The sequence below is a fragment of the Poecilia formosa genome, unplaced genomic scaffold, assembly GCF_000485575.1.
Source record: "Poecilia formosa unplaced genomic scaffold, Poecilia_formosa-5.1.2 Scaffold353, whole genome shotgun sequence".
NCBI lineage: Eukaryota > Metazoa > Chordata > Actinopteri > Cyprinodontiformes > Poeciliidae > Poecilia > Poecilia formosa.
This window is the reverse complement of record NW_006800292.1, coordinates 150,688-170,836: the sequence shown is the minus strand read 5'-3', so window position 1 is coordinate 170,836 and position 20,149 is coordinate 150,688. Positions and strand designations below refer to the sequence as shown.

General features: G+C 40.2%; 1 protein-coding gene across 3 annotated transcripts in view; it reads right to left on the bottom strand.

Moving 5' to 3' along the window:
* hdac4 (histone deacetylase 4) overlaps positions 1–20,149 on the bottom strand; it is a 125,835-nt gene that overhangs the window by 11,277 nt on the left and 94,409 nt on the right. For all 3 annotated transcript variants that reach the window (XM_016662005.1, XM_016662007.1, XM_016662006.1), the window contains 8 exons: positions 18,841–18,887; positions 14,534–14,641; positions 13,250–13,305; positions 13,084–13,171; positions 9,916–10,035; positions 9,745–9,842; positions 4,648–4,766; positions 3,919–4,052 (listed from right to left, as the gene is read on the bottom strand). In XM_016662005.1, the coding sequence (XP_016517491.1) occupies positions 3,919–4,052; positions 4,648–4,766; positions 9,745–9,842; positions 9,916–10,035; positions 13,084–13,171; positions 13,250–13,305; positions 14,534–14,641; positions 18,841–18,887 (770 nt within the window). The remainder of the gene's footprint in view (positions 1–3,918; positions 4,053–4,647; positions 4,767–9,744; positions 9,843–9,915; positions 10,036–13,083; positions 13,172–13,249; positions 13,306–14,533; positions 14,642–18,840; positions 18,888–20,149) is intronic.

Below are 20,149 nucleotides of genomic sequence, written 5' to 3'. Positions count from 1 at the left end.
AAGATCTGCTTTTGTTCAATCAGCTGACGTCATTGTTCCCAGCTGGACAAGTCGGGAAAACGTTAGAATGCAGCACTAAAATGCTGTGGTATTTACTTATCAACGAATTCCTATAACATTCTCCAGACGAACTCTCTGGAGAAGATTGAATCACAACCTATTCGAATTAAATTAATCTAGAAATTAATCTCAACACATGCACATTTTGAGTAATGATAGCCTACATTGGATTCATTCTGAATTCAATCCATTTCATTCTTCCACAGGTACAACAGTTTACAGAGCTGCTGAATTACAATAGTTTCCTCCTTCTCAGCTTCAAATGATTGCTCGGTTTCCTTTAACTGTCTGATCCCTGGACCCAGACTGACCCTGCTGGAAGAGGTGTGAGGGTAAGCGTTTTCAGATGTGGGCGAGCACTGCCCTGCAGGGAAGGGGGACTGGACGCCCCCTGTTGCCTCCTGCCCATTCTCAAATTCTCAGCTCAATATGGCCACCACCCAGAGACCTCCTTCAAACTCCTGCAGGTAGAGGTGTCCCGCAGGCTGCTGAAACATTAGAAGCAAAGCCTCTGGCACATTTCATTATCTGGCTGTAGGGCGGTATGGTAAGAAACAAGAAACCAGTCTCTCAAACTGGATGTTCAGGGAAGAGAACTATGACAGCAAAAAGAAACCAGCCCTCTGAGATGTCCTCGAGTTTCTGAAACCTTTCCAGATGTCATAGTGTTGTTGTGAGATGAAGCCATGTTACAATAGGTCTGACTAACCCTAACCCCTGGTGAAGATGTGCAAAGAAATCTTGGGAATCTTTTGAGACAATTGATCATTGGTGGAAAGAAATCTTTAAAACAAGGAGTTCATGTTTTTTTTTTCTTTCTTTTCTTCTTTTCTATTCACTTTTCTTATTGTGTACTATATTACTTTTTATATTTGTATCATGTTCGAAATAAATATTTAAAAAAAAAAAAAAAGTTCAACATATTCAACATGAATTACCTCCTTGACATATCAGCACGTTTTGCAACAGTCTGATCATTAACCATTTATTTGAATCAGGTGTATTGGAGCAGGGATGCATGCAGAAGTTCCCGGACAGTGGCTCTTGAGGACTGGAGTTGCAGTCCTGCTTTGAACATTTTATTAATGCAAACTCCCCTTTGGTCTGCAGGGCAACTCTAAATCTTCTCCCATAACTTTTTATAAGCGTACACAAAGTGGAGTTGACTACATCAGTGTGTCCAACTCCAGTCCTCAGGGCTGCTTTCCCAAAGGTTTCAGATGCAGCTGCTTCTGCACAACTGGTTCAAATGACTGAATTATCTCCTGAACATGTCACTTAGACATACAGGGGTGTGATAATGAACAATCATATGTTTAAGGAAAGACCCTGTTTGACATGTAGGGTATAGATTCTTGACTACTGACTTTGGATATCACTGCTATAGATAATATAGATGCTCGATAGTCTTGCACTCCCTCTTTAAGGGAGGGTTTACATACAAGTGAACTAAGACATGTTTTCAAGCAGACCAGAGTTCACTTGTTAGGTCTGCACCAACTTTGTGAGCTTTTACACTTGACCAAATGAGTGACTGTCCAAGGAAAAACTCTGGTCCAGTTCAAGTGAACCAAGCAAACCATTCTAGTGTAAAAGCAGTCTTGGTCTCATCTGATGCAAGCAGTTCCATCTGAAGTCTCCTGGGTTCCGCAAAGTCTTGCATGTTTACATTTGTTATGGTAGGTGAAAAGAAGGGTTTTCCAATCATAGCCTATTAACATTTTGTTGTGTTAAACTTTTCAATTATGGCTGTAACTGGAGATACGTCAGGTTTAGGTGAGCAGCTACGTTCTCGTTTATGAAGATCTGAATCATTCACTCAATAAAACCCCGAGTGAGTGATGTGTACAGCTCCATTAAGTTCTGTATTCTTTAACAGGTTTGACACAAAGGAGTATTTTCATATAATAAAACAATTCAAGCAAAGTAACTCCAGTGTAACTTGACGATCCAAATGTTCCAGTTTTTACGATTTACAAATCTCAATCCCCTTATTGTTCTGTTTGTTTTGCTTGAACTCCAAGATCAGCATGGGACATCGTTGTTTTTTTTTCCCCATCAATGCCAAAAACCTCAGCTCAAATAATCTGCAGGAAGGAAACAAGTTGTCCTAAGATGCACAGATATGACTTTAAGTGTGATTGGATTTGATTTCAAGCTGATAGTATTTTGATAGGTCTTGTACAATTGAATTTTTTCATCAATATGAACAAAGTTTGGTTTAAAATGAAGGCTGGAAAACACAAAAACACATCTGGGCTTTATGATGTGACGTGACATGGTCATCATAAGCACTGATATTGGGTCATGTGAGGGTTAGAAGAATTGTAGATGCTTATGGTTTTTTATAAATCACAATCTACAAAAAACAAAAAATAAACAGTTTTAGGAGCATGACAGCATGAATACGCAGCTCGTCCAGCAGCATCAGAGCGGCCATTTTCTGCACGTATATTCGAGGTTATTCTGATTATTGCCTCTGTACAAACTGCCAGTGCAATTACAGTTCAGTAAAGATAAATTACTGTAAATTGTCAACATACACTTCTGTAGATTATCATTCCTTCTTGAAGCTACATTTTGAAGATAAATAGACGGCTACGTATTTTAAATGCGGCTCCAAATAAGTGATCTTAGAAGAGAAACTGTTCTGCTCTGTGTCACAAAGCACCAGTGTTTGTTGAGCGCCACAGATCAGCCCACACACTCCCTCAATTACTCTTTCTGCCTGGAAATCCTCGCCCTGTGACGTGCTTGTGTGCAGTGTGCGTATGCTGTTGTCCTGCTTCAGAGGTGGTGAAGACAGACAATCATGACACCAGGAAGAGATGCGGTTAACTTAAAGAGGTCGATGCAGTAATGGGAAGATTTTTCTGGCTCTTCTCAGTTTTTGTTTTAATATCTATACAGCAGAAGAACCTAATATTGATCTTTTTTCATGTGGTTTTAGGCAGAAAGCTTCATTTTTTAATGTGTGTTCTGTTTCATGCATTTAATTTATTTAAAACAATGTGGTCTTTCACCAGCTGTTTGTGACAAATGCCTTGCAGCGGTATTTATAACTCCTGAGGCATTTTATTTTTTTCATTTCACAAACTTTAATAGCTATGCGTCATTTGGTATTTTATTTGATGGACCAACACAACATACTCTATAACTACAGAAGGAAAATAATACCTAGTTCTCCAATTTGTGTAAAGTATTTTTAGTATAAATGAAGCTGTTCAATGAACAGAGCAAACTTTAAAGAAGGAGCTCCAGTCAGATGAAACCAAAACTGCACACTGTATATGGCAGCATGAATAAACGTCATGGTTAAACACAATGACGAAGGCAGCATCGTGCTTTGGGATGTTTCTATGATGTGAAGATTGCACTAAATAAAGGGCAATTCTGGAAAAATCCCGGTCAGATTGCAAAAGACTGGGGTCAAGGTTCACCTTCCATCAGAACACAAAAGCCAGAACTCCTGGTCAAAGTCCAGATGAAAATTCAATTGATAATCTGAGACAAAACTTAAAACTAAATGTACTTAAACTGCCTCCATCTGATCTGAATTTCACAAAGAATGTGCAAAATATTCAGAGTCTAGCTGTCTCTGGACGACTGAATGCAAATGCATGCCACACTTTTTAGATTGTTATTTAAAAAAAAGAAACCTATCTATTCCTGCCACTTTATACTCATGCACCAGTTTGTGTTAGTCTACAACATCAACACATTAAAGTTGTTGGTTGTAACGTGAAAACAGTGGTATGAATAATTCTACGAGACACCTTGAAACTTAATATTTGATCATTTCACAATAATCTGGGAGAAAATGTCAGCAGTTACCAAAAACAGGTGAGCAAGACTTACCTCATTGCCAAGCAGAGCAGAAATGCAGGCTTCAGAGGCATCGCATATGGCCGTGAGGTCGTGACCCCCTTCCAGGGCAAGCACCAAGCGACCGCCGGCCAGGCCCATCAGCTGCCTGGTCAGGTAGCTGAAGCCTGAAGACAAAGGAAATCACAGCAAAGACAGAGAAGGGAAAAAATGAATCGCTGCTGAGCTTCCAACTTCCTTTTGGGATTCTGATAAAAGCAAAAAGACAAAAAAAAATGGATGAAGGAAGGACTGAATGAGACGGTGGAAGAAGAGCGGAAAAAAGGAGAGCCCTGTGGAATTACTGGAGGCCAAGAACTAGCCCTAATATGAGCCAGGTTTAATTTTAATAAACACGGCTTTGCATTTAGTCGTGGTCAAAGCCTTTGATGTTCCTCTCAGAAGTAGGAGAGCAGATGAATAAAGCTATTCAAACACACTTTACCCAAATTCTACCTCATCTCCTCTTTCTGCAATCCTCTGTAAACCACCCATCCTATTCCCTTTGACAGGCAGGAACCCTGCTCTTACTTAGGATATCCAGTGTGAACACAGGAAAGCTTTTTCTTGGCACGGCAACATCTGTTGGAGTACCAAAGAAATTCAGCTACAAATAGAAAGTGTTTCCTCGCAAAAAGGTAGTCAAAGAAGAGTTTTAAGATTTAAGTTGACAAAAAATAGAGTTTAGTAAAGTAACCAGTCATTATTGTGATCAATAGTTACATTTGGCTGTCAGTTTGTATCCTCCCAGCGGCGGGGCATGTCCGTCGACGGCATCGAAGCCAGAGGACACCAGAACCACATCTGGAGCGAACTCATTGGCGATGGGCATCACCACCGTTCTGCAGAGACAAAACCAAACAACAGTTTTGTAAAGAAAATCTGATGGCTTGGAGTAAATGGCAAGTTCTAAATTTGCAATGTTCTGCTTCACTTCCCATGGAAATTTAGCTTTTAGCTTTATATGAAAACAAATTCAGGGATCCATGAAAGCTCAGTATTAACTGCGGTGAAGTCCACAGTGAACATCACAGCGAAAACATTTCTGGTAAGACTCAGAAACCTTTGCTCCTCTCGGCAGACACGCATTTCTTTTATTTACAGGTTCCGCAGACCAAACATTCGCAGAGTCTGTTTGGACGTACAGTAATGTGACAGGAATAATTACCACACGTCCTGTTTGAAGTGGATATTCTGGAAATTTGGTGGCAGGAATAAACCCCACGGTCAAGTCAAAAGCAGCAACAGGAGGACAGATGTAATTATATGCGTGCTAATTATGTATGATGCATCTAACACTGCATGGGTGGGGTGATTGACGGCTGTTTGTATATAAATTTAATTCACTAAACAACTGGTTAGCATGGGTTCCCCGTGTTCAGACGTAAATGAGATCAACAGCGGGGCAAATGTGCAATGATTCACTGCAAATTGTGGCTGGAAAGTCCAGGGAGGTTTGTATGCTGATCCTGTTTGGAAGAAGAGGGGATGCATTATGTGCACAGGAAAGTTTTGCAAAAGAAGGTTAATCTAATCTCCATTTTTGAGTGTTTTTAGACAGCTTTTGTTTTAAATCTGCGTCCAAGTGGAATGACGCGCCAACTTGTGGTAACAGTACCGTAAAAATTGAAAAGAAGATTATCTTGAATTCAATAAATTGGATAACTTCAACCTTTCACAAAGTCCACACCCTCTTTTAGTTTCTCCTAATCTCTGGAAAGATTATTAGAGCAAACTATGATTTGCTCCTATTTGGTACTCTGATGGTTGAAACAGAAAACTGGCATAAGGGAAGAGCGAATACATGCAAAGTGACTATTCAATTGGCAAATAACAAATAACCTCATCCATGCTGCTTTCTTGCAGTAAGACACTGGAATGTGCCAAAGTTAAAGTGAGTGGCTGGAGACAAAATCATAAGTCTGAGCCAATGAGGACATACCAGCATTTCCTCAGAGTCTTCTCTACAATATCCGATATCTAGAGTACGTAGAATGGGTCTAACATTTTCTCACCAATTGGGAAAAAAAACGATCTCGAAGTTGAAATGTGTCGGCGTGGAATGGGGCAGAGCTTCAACAGGAGCAGTTTGTCACTGCTTTTACAGCTCCTGTTTATTGGATATCTAGAAATTATTAGAAAAGTTTATGCAAGGCCCACATCCTGCCAGCCTATATCACTTCCTGCCTTTGGGAGCATGTGGCTTCAGCATTTAGCAGGTATTATTTGGCTCATAAACAGCTAGGCTTTCCAGATGGCAAAACAAGTGTCTCTCCCCAGATCACTGTGGGATTGTTGACGTTTTTTTTATTTTTTATTTAGGTCTCTGGGATATTTGGCCAAGTAGTATTTTGATGAGGTCTGTGACTGATGGAGTACCACAGGGTTCTGTTGTAGGTCCCCAGCACATTGCTGACCTCAGGAACATGGTGCTGGTTAGCTGGCTGTGGGCAGGCAGCTCGCCCTGAACTCCGTAGACCACAGGCTTTTCCATCTCTTGCTCACCACCAAATTATAACCCTGAGCTCTACGCGCCCCCTCGATCCCCCACCACAACAGAAAGCTAACGCGCACACAGCTGTCTGAAGGAGAGGTAGCATTACAAGGTTTTTGGGAGTCACAGACAGCAGGAATATGTGCAGCGAGTGTCACTGTACTCCTTCAAGCATGTAGCAGTATTTTAGAGAGAGATGATCAATATATTTCAATGAGATAGACTATCTGGAAAGAGAACACAGACGAAACTGATGTAAGTCCTGTAGATGTGCAAAATAATCATCCCATTTAAATCCACAGCCTTGGTTATTAGGATCTGAGCCATGAAGGACCCCACACTTAATAAAGGCAGTCAGCCACAGACGCAGTTGAGGGAAACCTTGACTACCAAGGACACCTAAACCACCATTGGCTTCCACACCTCCTCCTCGTTCAGCCTTGAGCTCAGACAGAAACAGATCTGGTTCTGAAGAGAAATACTGCTGGTGTCATCCCCTGACCCCCCTCCCCCCTCCCCCGACTCCAGAATAATATCCTGACATTTAGAGAAATAAAAAGCCGGGGTAAACAATTAGACGACTGGCAAAGAAGGAAGCCAGCGGTTTCTGAGGAGCACTAATTGGGCGTGAATCAGAGGCTACGTATGCAGAGATGAAAAAACGACGGTTTGTTAATGAAGGGGAGGGGAGAGTTTACGACTGAGCCTTAAGCGACGGGACATCCTGAGAAAAGCGGTTAGAACATTCAGAGCTGTCGGCTCGGGTCCAATCCGACTTTACTGCGATTAGAGTCACTTGTCAGATATGCGGCGTCATCTATTGTTTGGGGTTGTTTGCTTTACCTAGCAACAGGTGAATAATAGTTGTCTGTGGCTTGTTTTTTGTGCTTAGAAATGTAAAGATAATGTTTACTAGTTAATTAGATGAGACAGAAAAAACCCCCAACTAAAATTAGTTCTGTAGGATTTAGGTTTAGATGGAGATAAAAACGATGACATCACTGAAGCTACAGTCTCATATTATTTTTATCAGATACGTTCAGACTCCCCCACCCTTTGAAATGTTGTCTGAAGGAAATATAAACTGTCAAGTAGATGCAGTCATTTGCATCAAACCGGCAAATAAAAGGTTAAACTGCAGAGGTTGAAGGCTTTCCCTCTTCGTTCATAAAAAAAAAAGAAGAAAAAAATCAGAAGAGAAAGAATGAAGAAAGTGAAAAACACACACACGCACGCTTACACTTCAAAGTCCTGTCATCTGCTGCTGCAGAAAGCTGTTCTGAATTAACTTTAATTCTCCTTCTCTCTCTTCTCTCCAAGTTCATGGTAAAGAGAGGGACTGGGGGGAAAGGGGGCAGAAAAACGGAGAGAGAGAAAGAGAGACGGTGCTTCTGGTTTTCATTAGGACCAATTTTCTTATCTTTTTTTTTCTCTGTGCTTTCTGGAGGCTCACACTTGATCCCCTGCAAATGCAACGTGGCGCAGGCCAGCGGAGGAATGGAAAGGTGCCGGCTGCAGGGCATGCACCCCCATCCGGCAGAAAGAGGGGGGAGGAGAGAGGCGGGAGAACCAAGACACTGCTCTAACAAAATGGGACTGAAAATATCATGCGTTCTGTTTGTGGTTGTACAGAGCATCACAAACATATCCACCCCGCTTTAGTCTGCTCTCCTGTGGGGATTTTAAATTTTATGTGCTTTTATTTTCAATCATTGTTCACTACAACTTTTCTTTCAAGCTCAGTTGGACTTGATGAGGAGCGTCAGTATTTAAGTTTTGCCAAAGATTCTCAACTGGATTTAGGTCTGTACTTTGATTGGGCCATTGAAACATGAAACTATAATCTCATCTTAACCATTTCACTGTATCTGTGGATGTATGTTTAGGGTCAATGTCCTGCTGGAAGGTAAAGTTTTTTGCAGCCTTTTACAGGGTTTCTTCCAGTTTTCTGCTGTATTTAGCTCCATCCATCTTCCCTTACAGATTTTTCCTGCTGAGGAAAAGCATCTCTGCAGCTTCAGTCTTTTCCTCAAAGTAAAGTAGAAAGACTTTTTTCTGATTCTTTGGAAACAATTTCCAGTTTTGAGCTATTTCGCAACAAACTGTAAGCTTGTAGTTGTAAATGACAAAATGCAAAAAGGCAAAAAAGTTCCAGGAATATGAATACTTTTTGAAGTCACTGTGAACAATAATACAAACACACGTCTGTAACACAAACTTTAAACCCAAACCTTTAGTAGAAATGCATATCTAATTTTATTAAATGATCCTGATTTTGTTTGAGCATATGTACGCACTGCAAAATCACAAAGTTCCTAGTGCAAATATCTCTGTACACTCACAATAAGACAAAATTAACTTACAAGTTTTAAGTCTATAATACCGTAATACCTATTGATAAATATATATATTTTTTATCAGGTTCCACTGGCTGATTTTGTCACTTATGATATAGGAAACATGTCTTCTTATAACTTTAAAAAAAATCTGCCAGTGAAACTAGCACGTTTTTAAAAAATCAATAATAGGAAATTATTGACTTAAAACAAGTTGATCTATCTTGCTGAAAACTTACTTGTAAGTTAGTTTTGTCTTACTTCACATGTACTAAGATGTTTGTACCAGAAACTAGAGCAAGAATACGATTTTGTATTTTTGCAGTGTGATAACCAGCTATTTTTGCTTTGTGTTCCAAGTTACCGACATAAATGATCAGATACATTGCTTGTCAGCTGTTGACATGCAGACAGAAGGGCTGAAAGGGAAGAGTAAAAAGACAAGCGGGTGACTGAGAGCAAGCAGAGCTCTGATGTGCATTAGGAGGCTGAGCTGTGCTTCCTGGAGGTTGCGTGCCGACGGCTGTGATAAGACGGTCAGGCCGGTCAGTTTGATGCTCCGGCTTCAGACCAGATGGACGCACAGCTGAGAACACGGACTCGTCTTCAAAGAGCCCTGGAAGGGATCCAGTCCCGCCGCGTTCAAGATGCATGAATCAAAATCGGGTAGGCGACATGTACAGTGTGTGTCTGAGTGGGTGTGTGTCAGCATGTGTGGAAGTGTTGAGGGTGAGTGGGAGAAGTTTTATATTTAGTCCAAATAGAAGCCATGAGGTTTGGCTTGACGACAAGCCCCCTGCCTACTCAACGGCTCCCAGCAGATAATATATTTATAACTTGTGGCCAGTTTTTTAAAGCCAGAGCCAAAAATACAAAACACTACAGCTGGCATTTCTTTGTTTTTCTCAGAAATAGATCCAGGAAGAAAAAACACAAAAAAGAAAAGATCAAAGCAACTGTCAGCTAAAGTTGATGGTAATGTCGATTTACCTGAAGGCAGCCAGATACTCTGCGTCCCCCATGGGAGGTTCGAGGCCCCCGGTAAATGCCATGTTCACGTTGAAGCCCACACCTGCACCGCTGCCCACCTGTGAGGCATAAACATGTTTCAATGTGCAGAAATATAAATAAAACATTGGATGATGAAGGATTATGACGGACCTCATCTGGAGCGCCGCTGCCAGGGAAGAAGTTCCCGTCGTCATAGCGATGTAGAGAGAGGTACAGAACACTGGGGTCTGTGTAGAAGGCCTGCTGGGTCCCGTTGCCATGGTGAACATCCTAAAATGATTACAAAAGAATGCAGGCTAAAGCAATCGCAAACACATTTTTGAAAATAAAAGCATCATTATGAGATGACATAACTGTAGTGATATGGCATTCTGCATACTGATTGACATCTTTATTTAAGCTGTGAAAAAGAACTCAAAATACATCAGTTAAAATAATCTTTGACTATAGCATCATAATCTCATAGTGTATATTTTAAAATACCCAAACTAGAGATGCACCAATCTGATAATGACATCAGTATCAGTCTCGATATTGTAAAAAAATTCTACATTGAGTATCGGTGCTCGATCCATAAGCGAAGATCTATTCAGTGTAATTCTGTGCTTTGAGCAACATCACGTTTTATCTTCTATTTTACATTATATTTAGAATTCCTATTTGTACTTTCCGAATCATTTGAAAGGTTTGCTGCAGTTTATTTTGACATGTTTGAACAAGGTAGTCAACCATTTGTTTTCATCAGTTTCAGTTTCTTTATTATTTCTTTTATACTGGCTGTTACATTCATAATGGCACCGCCTGGACAAATTAAAGTTGTCTTGTTTTTGCATGTTTGACCAAGATTATGGAACTACTGCTTTATTTAAGTGAGCTATACTGGTGAAGTTTAAAATAAATTTGTAATTTAGTACTATTATATCTGTGTTTAAAAAAACATTTTTAGTCAATTCAGCACTGATTTCCTGTATCGGATCGGTATGAACTGGTACGAAACCTTAAAAATCTGTATCAGTATCGGAAGTGAAAAGAGTGGATCGATGCATCACTAATCAACCTTTAATGCTTTGATTCATTTATCTAAGTGGGACCAGGCAACATAATGAATGATGTTAAAAAGCGACATAACTGGAGTGAATTATATAATAAACCACCATTAAATGATTAATAACAATAACAGTCGACTCAGGATGACCATATAAAATCATGTATGTACGGTGGATCTAAAAGGATGTGGGCTTATTTATATTCAAAAGACCCTGGGAAAGTTGTTAGACTGTATAAACTCCAGAACGTTTGTTTATATAAAGCCTTGAACTGTGAATTAACTTCTTTATATAAAAATAAAGTTTAAAAAAAACATCTATTTATGTTGAGATTGTTTAAACAACTTCACCAGGGCTCAATTCAAGTGTGGCTCAGGGAACCTATTTAACGGTTGCCATGGTAGTTCCCGCCCTTTTCCGGGATTAGTTATTACAGGATAACATTGCACAACACGCTTTATTAGTCAGGCAGAAACAAAACAAAAACAAAAGACTAAGTCTAAAATGACTAGTTACTCTGACACAAACCATAACATCCAGAAACCATTCTTAAATTATAAGAGGCTGAATTTTTTGTTGTTTTTATCTGTAGTTTATTATGTTGGAGATCAGACAGCTTAAATAAATCTTTTACCAACAGTTTTGAAGGGAAAATTCAGAGTTTAAATGTAATGGGAGTAAATTAGAGGTTTTTGTGCACGCTGGATGGTTTGTGGTGATTTCAGAGAAATGTCTTCCAGCATTGACAGACTCCCGGTGTAGGTGTGTCGGCACCCTAAACGAATAAATAAAGTTTTCACAAACTTTCCCCGTGATGGCTCCGTCACATTGAACTAACCGAATACAGAGAGAGTAAATGTCACACTGCAACTAAGCTGTGGCTTTGAAACGGTCTTAAAAGACTCAATAAAACACTCATCGTTAATAGCTGCTTACTCTCACTAACAACATGGCATCAATTAAATGATCTCATCTGTTGAATTTAAGAATGATTTGAAACACAAGAGTCTAAAAAATGTTATTTCAGCTGGAGGAGAGTGGCTCGACGACGACGCTCTGCTCCGTCTGTGACGGACAAGGAGGAAATGAAAGGGACCTTCGACGGGCTTTAGGGAGTAACCACAACCAGCCGGGGAGCAAGGCTCCTGGACATGACGTGGCCTTTGTCGTATAGATCACTGAAAGGAGAGGATCTGACCTGAAGAGCGTACAGGAAGTGAAGGTTCAATTTATTTTTCTGTAGTGTTGAGATAAATTTACAAAAAGTGGTGGAAAATGTACCTACAAATCATGAGACGTGAAATGAAACAGTAACTAAAGCTGTCCCATTGGAACTAAACACCAAATGTTATTTGGTGGCATTCACCAAGTGGATATTTCTTTATATCTAAAAGCTTAAAAAGCCACAGTACATATTTCAACAGTACTGCCAGTAATTGACAATGTGCCCTTCCATGGTTTCCTGTAAGAATGGGACATTTTTGAGATGGAGCAAAGTGAAAACATTGGACTATTTGCTGATAAATTGTATTTTTAATAAGAAGATTTAACTATAACATATAAAATGGGTTAATACTCTTATTTTCCCCAAAGATCCAGCTTCTCACACATTTACAACCCAAGAATGAGGGACGTTCATGACAGATAATTAAAGAGGTTAACAAGCAGCAATTGTAATAAAGCAGGAATCTTATCAGGTAAGAAAGCGTGTTACATTTAATCCTCATTAATTCACAAATGTGACAAGTAAAACAAAGAGAAGTTATTTGAAAAATATAATTTTTAGCTATCTTTCTTCACTGCTGGTGGATTTTTTGTGCAATTATTCTGTTGAAAAATTGTTGCCTGTACTAACAGGACAACCAATTTGATTTGAATGTTGCTGGAAATTCATCACAAGTCATGATTTACCACAATGGAAAATTACAAGTAAATCAAGCACACCACAGATATCTTTTAAATCCCTGGGTGGGGTGCTGATCTATGAGGTCTCAGACATTTCTCCTGCCTTCCTGGTCTTCCCCACATAAATCTTTCACTTATGAACACACACACAACCTGGACAGTTTGCTTCCACTCCTTTGATTCTTATTGGCCAATAGGATGCCTAAGTTTCACATGGAGTGTCATCAATTCAGCAACTTTTGGCAGAAACGTTTTTTGCAAAATGCATGACTAAAAGAAGGTAGGCGGCTGCCGAGTATTTTTTAAACTGGTGTGATTTTGTAAATCAAACGGGGAACAAAAATGAGACCAGTTTAATTTGACTCACCCAGTCAACTATGAGGATTTTGCTGACATTAAGCCTCTGCTGCAGGAGCTTGGCTGCAATGGCGACAGAGTTGAAGTAACAGAAGCCCCTACAAAATAAAAACAAAACGGTGTTATCATATTTAAAATCTGAAATCAAACTCTTATATAATCTGAAAACTACTCACATAGGTGTGCTCTCCTCAGCGTGGTGTCCGGGTGGCCGAACTACAGCAAAACCGTTCTGAAAGCAAAAGCAAGGAGGTCAGGAAGTGACGAGTTTGATCCTGACCTCGAATCAGAGAGGAGAAATGTGTGCGCACACACACATAATGCAACACAGGCTGATTTGGGTCAGATTTTGGATGCAGCACTCACATCAACGGATCTAGGAGTCTTGCATTGCTTACGGGGGACAGTAGATAGACGTCTGGGCTGATGCAGAGCGATGCAAGCTGGACTAATGATGTTGAGTCAGCTGCTGCGCATTAGCAACCAGCCGGATGATTACTGAGGTGACAAGAGCCTCAGCTGGTTTCAGGACATTTTACCATTTGCATGAAAGTGAGAGTAAGCGCAATGATGAGACAGAAGGGGGTTCCTTCCCACTGCCAAGTCAAGACAGGAGAATGACTATTGACAGAAAAAGACGTGTGTGAAGGCTGGAGAGAGTGTGTGTGCTCTCTGAGAAGCTGTTGGTGCAGGTGGAACTTGGTCGTTAATTTGGTAGTGGAGGATCCTCTGAGGGAAACTTAAGTGGGAATGTGTGCGCACAAGTTTGACAGTTTGCCAAGTCCATACCCGGGAACTTAAAAATGTAGCCGTTTCCCTTTCAAGCAAAACACAACTTCTCCTTTCATTTCAGTCAGATACCATCAAGAATCGAGCAGAAGCATGGATCAAGGCGATGTCTGAATGATCTCAGTCCCAGGGAACGAGCTGTGTGGGTATCCGCATGGCGTGCTACTGTCTCACTCTAAGGAATGTCATTAGTCTGCGGTGTGTTGGTGCTAAGTTAACACCCTGTGCGTCAGCTGCTCCGCAGGTGGCCTTGGTGTAAGACTAATAAAGGAGGCCTGTTAGTGGGGCCTGCTGGCGTTTGCAGAGCCTGAGCGCGAGTCTCCCCGCTGCGTTCAAACAGCCCCTCCCTCCGACGCATGGAGGCTGGCTGGGAGGGGGTGCAGCATCGCAGGGTGGGGATGTCTGTCTGGAAGGTGCTAATGATGAAGCAAAGGTGTGACGGGGTGCAGCATTGTTTCTGAAAAGATTCTGGGACCAGGTTCCCATGGGCATGATGCAAATTTATAACATTTAATTTGGTTTCTCATTTTTAAGAAATCTCAACAAACTTTGCTTTATGCCCAATTTTCTTCTTCCTTACATACAGAGACTACTAAACCCCGCTCTGAAAACCAACCATTGTGACGCCCAGCGTCAGCAAGCAGTCAGGTTGAAGTTGACTCTAAACACACCTTCAGCTCTCCTGTTGCTACTTTGAAAACCAGCTCCACCACTGAGCCGACGGCCAGTCGAGCAGCCGTAGACGAATGGATCTCATTCCAGATTGTGTCGCTGTCCACCTGCAAACACACAAATACAAAAAATATTTGTTGTTTAAACGACGTTTTAACAGGAGAAAAAGAATCCCGCGGGTTTCATTTCAAAGTTCCACACTTTATCCAGTTCAAACTTCCGTATTTATCATTTGATTTTCAGTATAAATATAAAGGACATTAATTTATTGTCCATATTTCTGCAGAGGTCAGACTTTAAATCTGTTAGCTGTAAAAATGCTAAACAGAAAATAAGATTTGAATGACAGAAAATTCAATTGGATTAAGCAATGTAAGAACAAACACATGGATAATAAACTGTAACCTGCAAACACACATACACACTTGCTCTATCAAGAGAGTAGCATATAGTGGAACCACTGTGTTTCATGCAGTTTATTTTTTGCTGATTTACTTTATATTTTTCTGTCAAACATAAGTCCAAATTGTTTGTGGAAAAAATTACCTACATTTTTTTCTAGAACATATCTACAATATTCGAAATAAATTGTAACTTGAAAAGCTAAAATATGAATCTTTGCTCTCGATGCTACTTGATACGTTATTGGTTATTTACAAAGAAGCCAGGATCACTATTCATGTTCCTTGGTGCTGATTGGCTGAACCTCCAAGAGCGGTGATACGTTCAACTGTGACTGTTAGTTTCTGTGATGGTGCTGAGATGCATATTTAGTTATATGTGGTGTTTGAATTGTTAAAATACAAAATCATAAGCATTTTTAGAGGAGGTCTGGAGTGTTTCACAGGAGGTTATGGTCCCGTGAATACTGGGGGTCCGACTTGTATATCCAAGGCTTGTAGAAACACATAAATATATAATAAGGGTATTTTACACATATACCCAAACACTTCAGGACGCAAACTCATAACAACTGAAAACACATTTAAAATCACTTATTTTACGTCATATTTAAGGATTGCATTTAGTCCTGCAGTGTGTCTGCTCTGGAGAAACTGGAACATGCATTTATTGGGAGAATACAATGAACAATATACTCATAAACATATATTTAGAAGCTTATTCAGGCACTTGCAGAGTTTTAATTGAAGGCAATAACTCATAGCCATAATGTAACACTGCACAGTGAGCTAAATAACAAAATAAGTCTGTCTGTTACTGCTATAAGAGACATTGTCCTTAATTTACAGAGTGCCTGGCATCGCCACTTACTACAACTGTATAGAGAGCGTAATTATAAGAGCCGTTGTAAAATGATGCAGTTATTTGTTTTGGTTTTTTATGTTTGGAAAGAAAAAAAAAAAGTCCTCCAGCTTGATTGTTCGTGCAGCACGTTTGTGTGTTTGTGTTGGAGGATGCTAAGCCTCAGGTTCACCATGCAGAGGTCAGGGCTGATTAATGCTGAGGCACGTCTGGCCCTCAGCCCCCATATGCACGCATGTACACACGCTCGCTTCTCAAGCCAAGTGGAGCACAATGCGTTCGGTGATTGATTGTACACAGGGCTGCACAGAGGATAATATATACTCCCTCCATCAGTCATGGCAGATAGTGCGGGCAGATGGAGCGTGTGATAAACACAGAGAGAAGACGCTGGCAGAGGAAAAGAAGAAAACAGGAGGTCTTTGTGTCACACATGTGCAGAGTGGCTGAAGGAGGAGATCTGGGAAGACCAACCAATGTCAGCTCTTCTAAACTCACTATGTTAGTTTAAACCTGTCAGTTGATAGATGTAGCTGAACATGAGTCTTTGCCGTTGATTCAACTACTTAGTCCAACAACCAATCAGCGGACAGCATTTAAGCCGGCTGGTCCGTCTTTGCTCCTTTCTCCAGTGACGGGACTCGTCAAGCGTGGATGATTGCTCCATAATAACATCCACAGCAAGAGCCAAGAAAGACTCCATCATGAAATAAAACTGCAAAGCCTTTGCTGAAGTCTAAAGAAACAAAAACAGAAAGAAGCGCGAGATTGAAACTGCTGGGGAGAATCTAATGTCTACAAAAGTGAATGAAACATTATGCCCATGAGAACAATTAGGTAAGTTTAAAGGCCTTCGACTGCCAGCTCTTAAATGGTTGAAGATTAATTTTGGTCAACTGTTGCTCATACATCACTGTGTCATTGTCTGCATGACTCCAAAGCAGCAAAGCTTTAGCTATTTGAAAGATAAAATCTCATTTGAGTCTAGAATCTTTGGTCGACTCAATAAATGCAAGGAGCTGAGGTCTGGTGGCTCCGACATAAACCCAAAGCATTAGCACTTCAACACCCACTTGACAGTTTATACAGGCTGCTTGCGCTGATATGCTGTGTTTTGTATTGTTAAGATATAAAAACTTTGTTGATTCATTTATGTAAGGAAGATGGGAGCCTGGTGATTCTTTTCATTTCTTAGAAGAATGGGACTGGTCACAACATGGTCACTGGAGAGTAAACGGTATTATCCGGAGATAATGCCTTTTATCTCGGGATAAAAGGCGTTAAATTCACAGTGATGATGAGATTGATACGGTTCAATGACATGTCAACAAAATCACATCCATAGGTTAGTCCATAAGGCCGTTCCAGTCCTAAAGAAATAGTCTATTGATGCATTACATTATCAATTGTCCAGACATTGTTCTGATAATTATACTCTATGTGTCGATTCTATGCATTTCTCTTAGTGTTGCACTATTGGAGCTAAAGTAAAAAGCTTTTTAACTTAAGTCGAAGAAGTTTGTTCTGTATTTGATACCTTATGGTGCAAAATCAACAATTCCTACACCGTTAAAACCTGAACTGGGTAATTCTACACTGAACAGAAATTGCAAGTGATTTGTCATTGGTGATTTGTTACCTGTGAAACTTTTATGTTGAGGAAAATATTTGGATTCCTGGTTTTCCATTTTGTCTAATTCACACAAACTCCATATCGATCTCTTGTCATGAGTCGGATGTGTTGCTATGCCCTTCCTGGCAACTGTATTTGGAAATAACCTCCTAAGCTTTTCCAGATTGATATCTTTCCCTCTTGGCGTTGTGTCCACCCTCAGCTGTAAGCTCCAGAGCAGAAAAGCACCAAAACTCCTGCTTTTATAGAGCTGCTCTGAACTGACGACCAATTATTCACATGCATTCGAACAGCAGCACCTGACTCTTCGCTTCCCTCTTCAAGCCTATGGAAGCAGGATGTCTGTGTGTGTTATTAGTCCAGACAATGACAGAGTGAAAAACAAAGTGAGTAAAAAGGGAAGTGAATTTAAAACACAAATCAGAGTAATGATGCTGTACTGAAGCTGAATGGTGCAGACAATTTATTGTTTCCCGTGTTGATGTTGCCTTCAGCAGGGAATTAAGAGAATAACTGCAGAAAAAAAAAAAAAAAAAAAAACTGAAATGGGAAGATTTGTCAGAGCCATGAAGGAGCGGGAATGTGCTGGAATAATGAAACGACGAATCTCCACAAGCTGAAAGTCTAATTTCAGACACCCCCTCCTTCCTCTGTAAGCATGTGTGTATTTGTGTGTATAACTTGTATAACAGGAAGACAACAATTTGGTCCCATTTGCCATTATAAAGAGCAGATCTGCGCCGCACTCCAGCTCCCTTTTTCCTCCCAAAGTAGAGAGGAAGTCAAATTTAGGAAGAGATAACCTGGAGGTACGCTCGGGCTTGATTGGCCTTAAAATTATTAACCGTGTGAAGAACACCAGCAAATACCCAGCTGTGATTACGTCGGGTATGGAAGGGAGCTCAGAGATGTAAATGGGCACCAAGATCACCAGGAGAGCACACAAACATCCAGAAAAACACAATCACCGCCTCCACCAGCACACACACAAAGAAAGAAAGAACATCTGGTTATAATTTTAAGCGCAGCGGAAAGGCAAGCAACAGCTTTTGTTTGCCTCTAAGTCCTTGAGGGGCGGTGGTTTTATGTGTGTTTGTGTGTGTGAGTTTGTGAGAGAAATGGGAGCGTTTCTGAATCCGTGGGCCGATTCGGAGAGCGTGGGCGACCGCCGCTCTGTTGTTTCACTAATACCGCCTCGATACTGAAACTACTTCCAACGAAGTCCAACAAGCACTTGATGATTGGTGATTAGATGATTACAAACATGACAGCTTGTCCTCTAAGTCAAGCAGCATGGCTTATAAAAACCCAGGTTTTCGAGAAAGATCGCCCACATGAGTTAAAAATGCTTTAACTAGACAGCGAATGTTTGTAAAATCTATTTTTCACAAGCAAAAATGAGTCACCTACCCCAATGCCTCCGCATGGTAACCTCACAAACATGGGATTCACGGCACCTGAAGGAGAAGAAATACATTTAAGAATTGAGACGGGGGGTAAAAGGTCAGCAGGTGAAAGGAAAAACTTTGGGGCCACGAAGGCCCAAATGAGCACATGACCCACTAAAACTTCACATTTGACTTTCTGACCTTATCTAACAGCAAGAGTACACAAGGGGGGATGCTTTAATTTGAACAGGACAAGAAAAAAAGATCTCATTGACCTCACAATCAACGGTCTCCTCAGGGAGAAGGCCAGAACGGGTTCTGTTCTGCCACTGAAGGTCAATAAACAAAGATTAGCCGGCTAATTTACTTGTACTCCAAAGAAACATTTGGGACGACGACAGTTTCTTTCAACAACCCTGATTCTGTATGTCAGTTTTTCTGCAAAACTTCCCTTCCACACTTCCTGGCACGAATAATAATGGTGTATAAAATTAAATTCACTTTTAATGCAGAACCGATTAACTTACACTTAAGAAGCTGACATGTAATTTAAAGCCAGGGGGCAAATACATGTAATCTCTAGATCATCCAGAGCCTTGGTCTTCTCACCCTGCAGGTTTTCTACATGATTTAAGTTTGCGGGCTGAGATGACAACAGAAAACCAGGGATTTTGTTTCACTGCAGCATTTCTGAAGTGATTTATAAATATATTTAGAATTATTATTCTGCTGAAAAGCTCAGTAAAAGACCCAGTGATGAACAATAATCCGTCTTTTCGTAGAATCAGAAAGACAACTACTTAAAGTGACCTGATCATTTCTTGAGAATGTGCATCATGTGCTTTTCATCTTAATTGTTCTTTTCTGTATACCAGACCCACTTTGAGTGTTGGGTTTGAAACTTTACAGAGTTGCTGTGTTTGTTGACAAGGACAAGCTAAAGAGCCTTGGAAGTTTCAGTCACTTCCTAATAGACTAAAATATCCTGTTTTCTTGTATTTCCCCTTTTGTTTATGTCACATTTATACTAAAAGCAGAAAATCATGTACGACTTTGAAGTTTCTTGATACTCTAATCAACTTAAAAAAGTAACATATAACCAAAAAAAAGAAAACATTTACTAATATTTTACATCAACCTTTAAGAGTTCCAGTCAGTGTCCTGTCAGTTAATTAGAATAAAACATATTAATTAATTAAAGAGGGATTTATCCCCACTGATTAAATGTACTCATTTAAAGGTTCATTTTGTTTTTTTTTTACATTTTTAATGGTGAGATTATACTACTGCAAAAAACAAAACATTTATTTTATGTTTTTTTTACACAACTC